We start from the raw sequence: 6,383 nt of genomic DNA, 5'->3' as shown, positions 1-6,383 counted from the left end.
TGACTTTTCTTTGTTTATTTTCATCCTTTTTCCTCATTGCCCACTTGCCACATTCCCCCCCACCCTCTGCTCATTCTCCACCTCTGTGCGCCTTACCTCCATCCTGCCTTCAGACCATGAGAGAAAGATTGAACTGATCCGATTTCTCGTATCTGACTATGTGAATGTGCATGTGTTGGACACATTTTCTGAGCATGCCAACGTGCTTGCCTCCTCCGCCATTGCCACCTTCCAGGATGGGGCTGACCCATCACCGCCTTTTCTCTTTCTGCCAGTTCCCAGCTGCCAGCCTGAGAGGGTACCTAAACGAGATGGTTAGTAACTAAATTAGCTCTGCCTTAGATGTAGAACCATCCTCAGGGGCCAGTCCCAAAGCCTGGCTCTCTGTGTAGGAACCACGGATGTTTCTGTTTGCTACTTGACCTGAGTGTAGAGTTCACCACATTGTCAAGGTCATGTCACATTTCTTTCAGAGAGATTTTTAGGAAGTACCTTCTTTGTTTATGCCCTTTTCACATCATGGGCTGGGGGCGGGGGCTCCTTAGGTTTGTTGGTTTGGATTCTTTGCAGTGGTATTATTAATTTGAAGGATTTTTTAATAGTAGATGGCTTTAAAAAAAAATGCTTCTGGTTTTGCTTTCTGACCCTTAGACGCACACCAATAACCCCCGGTTACCGTCTTGAGTAGCATCATCACCAACTCACCTGGAATTCAGCTAGGGTGAATAATGCCAACAGGCCATGCATAGTGCTGCAAGAGTCATAAAGCCCCTTTAGATTCATTGCATCAGTGGTTTCTCGCAATATCTTTTCAGATAGCTAATATTATGATCTTTATCTTAGAGATGAGGAGACAGACTCCCAGGGGTTAACTGACTCAACCAGAATTTCAAAGGTAGTTAGTGGTCGAGTGATAATTAGATCCCAGGTCCCCAGACTCTCACACCACTGCTCCCAGATTCAGAGCAGAGAACCCTCTTTGAATCGCCAAGATTTCAGGATTTCTATGTAGTGTTTCAAAATGCCCACCTTGTAGAATCTGACATTCTTGAAAGTACTAGGGTTTTGGTTAATGTATTTCATCAGTACAGATAAGGACATGGAATTTACATTTGAAGAAAATGGGTAACAGATCATTTACAGAATCCTGTATCTACAGGTTAGACCCGTGGTTCCCAGACTTGTCCATACACTGGAATCACCTGGGGGGCTTCAAACCTCTCAGAGGACTGAGCCCCATCCCTGGAGATTGTTCTTTAATTGGCCTGTGGGATGGCCTGGTCCATCTTTGAGATCCCCAGGTGATGCTCATGTGCAGGAGGTTCAGGAACCACTGGGTTAGGGGACAGGTGCTCCCCACACCGGAGAAGGTAATGGCACCCCACTCCAGTACTCTTGCCTGGAATATCCCATGGACGGAGGAGCCCGGCTCCAGTCCATGGGGTCGCTAAGAGTCGGCCACAACTGAACGACTTCACTTTCACTTTTCACTTTCATGCATTGGAGAAGGAAATGGCAACCCACTCCAGTGTTCTTGCCTGGAGAATCCCAGAGACGGGGGAGCTTGGTGGGCTGCCATCTATGGTGTTGCACAGAGTCAGACATGACTGAAGCGACTTAGCAGCAGCAGCAGTTCCCCACACGCACCACACACAGCGAGACCCTCCCCACATTCTCTCTCCCACATTGTTATGTGCTCTGCATGCTGCAAATGTGAGAGCCTCAGGAAGGTTTTTTAATGGTTTTATGAGCACATTTATGCTGCACAAAGCCTGTGTTCTCATCATTGGATATTTTGTTGAGAGGGAGAGAGGGAGAAAGATGCTGACCCTCTGTTTTCCTGTTCCCTGAAGTTAGAGGTGCACATAGAGTTGATTAAGTGTCTCTGGGTCTCCTGCACTGAAATCTGTCCCCTGATTCTTCCTGCCTTTCCCAAGTGTGTCCTTGAAGACTGACATTAGAGAAGCTTGTACCTTTGCAGAGTAGACTTGGACCACATGTTAACATTTTCCAAAAACTTTTAAAAGTTCCAGCCACCAAGTTAAATACCATGAGCAAAACCAGCCTTGGCCAGAGCATGAGCAAGTATGATCTTCTGGTTTGGTTTGAGATCAGTGAACTGGAGCCTACGGGAGAGTAAGTCCAACTTCCTATATTTTTAAATATGACAGTTTTGCAAAATTAAAAAATGTAATTTTGAGTCTCTTTGTCTTCAGGTTCACAAAACGTCACATTCTAGTTTTGAACTGAATTTTAGGGGTGTTTACTCTTTGAATCAGATGTTTGTCAGAGAACTACCTAGTATTGTAATTTACTTTTTTAAAAACTATTTTCTCATTTATTTCCTCATAGAACATACCATATTCTTATTCAAATGAGAAAATCTAGGCTCAGAGAAATTAAATAATATGACCAAGGAAGCAGTAAGGTGGGGTTTGAACTCAGGACTGTCAGCTTCCATAGGACATCTTCTTTTATTTCCACGTTTTGTAACAGTAAACAATACTTACTGAGTGATTTAACTTCTTGTTAGCAGGAGCATGGAGATTGGCACTTTGTTACGAGGGAAGACAACCTACATATTGGGTTTTATCAGCAAACAAGCAAAGAGAGTCAGAAGCATATTGTGCACAATGGGGCCAGAGACTTATATCCACATCTCAGGGGCTTAGGGGACAGAATATTTCCATAGACCAGGGTTTCTCAACCTCTGCACTGTTTGGGGGCAGATGATTCCCTGTGGTTGGGGGCTGTCCTAAATGTTACAGGTATTTAACTGCGTCCCTGGCCTCTACTCATAAAGTGCCAGTAGCCCTTCCCTCCAGTTGTGGCAATAGACATTGTCAGATATCCCATGGGGGCAGAATCACCCCCAGTTAAGGACTTTTGGCTCCAATCAAAATAATCAGCATTGGCTTACTCTGAGTTGTTGTGTTAGACTCAGTGGCAAATGTAATCACTGTTTATACTTGTCTCAGAAATGCTTTTGAAAAACACAAAAGAGATCCCTCTCCTGAAACAGAGGGAAGAGGCTATATCAGTTAAAGGATAGGGGATAAATGTTATCTTAACGATCCTCTGCTTATCATGCCGGGTACCACCATCACAGTTACCTCCAGGAAACATTTATTGAGTTCCTGCTGTGTGTGAGGTTTGGCTCTATCGATCCTGTAGTATTCAGCAGAAGTGACATTACTTTAAGGAATTTGACTTTCTGTAGACAGATCCATAATGTGATTATAACTTGCATTATGATGGAGAAGAAGTTACAGTAAATGGTTTCCACTGAGTTAATTGCTTTCTGATTCTTAAAAATCTGAAGTTATCTCTTCCTCATCTCCTGACACTTGCCATGGCAGTAATATATTATTTATAGAGTATCTGTTAGACAGGGAGCTGGGATGGAGCCAAATGCAAATGACTGTGTGATTATATGTCCACTCCAGATGATGAGAAGGACATGGGATCGGAGTTTAGGAAAACAGAAACCACCGAGGGGCAGCATGACCAGGGAGGACCTTGCAGGTGAAGCTGCAGTTAGTTATTAGCACAAGCATCCATCTAACCTCTTTCTTTCCTATTTCTTTTTTTACAGGTATATCCCAGCCGTGGTGGACCATACAGCAGGCTTGCCCTGCCAGGGGACGTTTTTGCTTCACCAGGTACTAACGAAGGAGCCAAAAAGGGCCTAGAAGGGAACAACAAAAAGAGTTAGAATAAGAAACAGCCCTCTGTTTCTCTGCCTTTATATCTTCATTTGAAGGGAATTTGGAGGTTGGGAGACTTTGCCCTATCCTTTCCTTAAAGTTTCTCAAACCTTGGCTTTTGTGTATAAATACACATATTAAAAGAGCTATTTTGAAAGAATTTGTTTAATTCAGTTAGAATGTATGCTGCTCCCCTGTGGTTTTATGCCATTTTCACTCTGTGATGTTAAGAAACTCTGCTTTCACAGCCAGAAGATTTTAATGGAGATAGAGAAGTAAGGTTTCAGTGGACTGAAAATCCAGTCGTGAAATGGAGGTCCCTCTTTGGCAAATGGAAAGTAGTTTTAATCAGTGCTCAGAAGTGCTTGTGAGTCAGATGGGCTCACTCTGGGACTTACAGTCTGGGCAGTGGTTCTTGAAGCTGTATCAGCACCTGGCTCTTCCTCAGTCCCTCACCTGTGTCCCTTGATTCAGAATAACAGTGTGGACAGCACTTCCCATCTCTCTCCATACCTCCCCTTCTTGCCACCACCACACCAGACGATCCAACAAAGGGCAAACAAGAGGAAATAAGAGATGGCCCCAGCTAAATTGCAACCCTGCTCCATTACCTAGGGCATCCAGCGGAGGATCACAGTGACCATCATCCATGAGAAGGGGAGTGAGCTCCACTGGAAGGATGTTCGTGAGCTGGTGGTAGGTGAGTACATTTCTTCAGATGAGGACGGAGCCAGGCTTTTTTAGAGATGTGATTGGTCCCTGTTTGGAGCACAGGGAGTATGTGGAAGACTGCACTGGAGAACATGACCATCAGAAGAGAGACTTTGAGTCAAAAGTCCCCTTGTTTCCCAGCTCCCTTCATAGGTTATGCAACTGCCAGTATTTTTCTCAAGGACTATGGGAGTGGTTCTGTGCCGAAGGCCCCAGAGAAGCCTCTGCTCCTTGTGCGCTTGTGATCTAGTGAGGAACAGCGTGTGTATGTGTCCAGAGCTGTTTGAGGAATGAATACCAAATGAGGACAACTGAAACAGACCTGTGCTAGGAGAGTGGACAACAAAAAAGATCCAAGAGGACTGGGTTAGCTGGTAGGAGATGCTCTCAGTAGATTAGAGAGAAATTGGAGGGTTTTGTTTGTTTTTTTTGCAAGCATTTGGAGTTAGTCAGGAATGTCTAATGAGCAAATGGCTAGAAACCTATGGCCAGAGAGGAGAGACAGAATTGAGGTCCCATGAGAGGAAAAGATTGAACCAACAGCATCAGCTGTAGAATGAGAGGCTAAGGCAGGAGCCTGACCCTGTTTTTACCATGGACCCATTTGGCAGAGGTGAAGCCTCAGAATTACATTTTTAAATGTAGAAAATAAAGTACTTGGGATTACTAAGGGAACTAATAATATTGAACTGCAGTTGTTAAAAACTAAACAAATTTGTAACATAAGCTCTCTATTGATGTGTTAAATAAGCAGAGGGTCTAATTTGTATCATTTCAAAGTGGTAATGAGTGTCATATAGTTGACATTAGTGTGATAACGGAAACATCTGTGATTTCTGCCTGGGACAAAGGTATAAGTACTGCTCAGTCTACTGTGGTTTGTGCCCTCCCCTCCTTATGGAAGGAAAAACCAGTTTCAGTTAGAGGCTCCTGAAAATAAAGTTGTTACAGTTTAGCCTTTCTGAATTTTATGCATAAACCTCTTGGGTACCTACAGACCAAATTAGGGACCTCTGGAAGGATGGTTATATACTCTGTCCTATCCAGGACAGTGATTTTCAAGCTTTTCAAAATTAATTTTTACACACAAAAAAAGAAAGATGCTTTCTGGCCAGAATGGGTGGTGAGCAGAGGCAGCAGTTATTAAGGCTTTTCTGTAACCCTATGGCTTATTATTTTTTTTAAACAAGCATGAAGTGTGGCAGGTGCTTTCCTAAATGCTCTAAAAATGTTAGTTCATATAATATAACATAACATATAATATGATCGTAAAATTCTTTAAAGGGCAGAATTGTTTTTCCCACTTGGCAGGTGAGGAAAGTGAGGCTCAAAGAGGTTGAGCGTGTGCCCAGGCCTCACAGAGAGTTAGTGTCGGAGCTGAGATTCGAACCCCGGCAGTCCTGCTCCAGAGACTGTTCTGAAACTCTGTGCACTGCTGCATACCCTAGTCTTAGTATTTGAAAACAGAATTGTAAGATGTTAAACAAGAAAGTGGTATAATGAAGGCAGTGGCTTAAGAACATTATAGAAGGTGAGTGTGGGGTGGATTGACAAGGAGAGACATGAGAGCAGCTGGGAGACCAGTTAAATGACTGTTGCTTGTCTCTGATCAGAAGGGGATGAGCTTCCCCTGATGAGCAGGGCAGTGATGTTGGAAATAAAAGTTGAAATGAATATGAGAAGCTCTTTGAACAATGAATAAATGTTCACAGTTGACTGAATGTGGGATGTAAAGGGGAGACAGAATATGGAGAAGAAAAAAAAAATAAAAAAAAATTAAAAAAAAAAGAATATGGAGAAGAATGGAAGACTGAGAATTCCCACATTAGACTTTGAAACTACAGTTAACCAAATGACTCTTCCGGCACCTGAAATTACACAGAGGTCTGACAGTCTCATTTTGGCTTAATGGATTACTGTTTTGTTTTTAAATGTCCCCATGTCCTGGTTTCTTTCTTGTCTCTC

General features: G+C 43.2%; 1 protein-coding gene across 5 annotated transcripts in view; it reads left to right on the top strand.

Moving 5' to 3' along the window:
• Window positions 1–6,383, top strand: part of KIF1B (kinesin family member 1B) — a 140,347-nt gene that overhangs the window by 110,837 nt on the left and 23,127 nt on the right. For all 5 annotated transcript variants that reach the window (XM_010849910.1, XM_010849913.1, XM_010849909.1 and 2 more), the window contains 3 exons: window positions 2,028–2,136; window positions 3,596–3,662; window positions 4,323–4,407. In XM_010849910.1, coding sequence (XP_010848212.1) covers window positions 2,028–2,136; window positions 3,596–3,662; window positions 4,323–4,407 — 261 coding nt within the window. The remainder of the gene's footprint in view (window positions 1–2,027; window positions 2,137–3,595; window positions 3,663–4,322; window positions 4,408–6,383) is intronic.

Source organism: Bison bison, unplaced genomic scaffold, assembly GCF_000754665.1.
Source record: "Bison bison bison isolate TAMUID 2011002044 unplaced genomic scaffold, Bison_UMD1.0 scf7180017864289, whole genome shotgun sequence".
Classification (NCBI taxonomy): domain Eukaryota; kingdom Metazoa; phylum Chordata; class Mammalia; order Artiodactyla; family Bovidae; genus Bison; species Bison bison.
The sequence above is the reverse complement of the archived record's forward strand: the minus strand, read 5'-3'. Positions and strand labels throughout refer to the sequence as shown.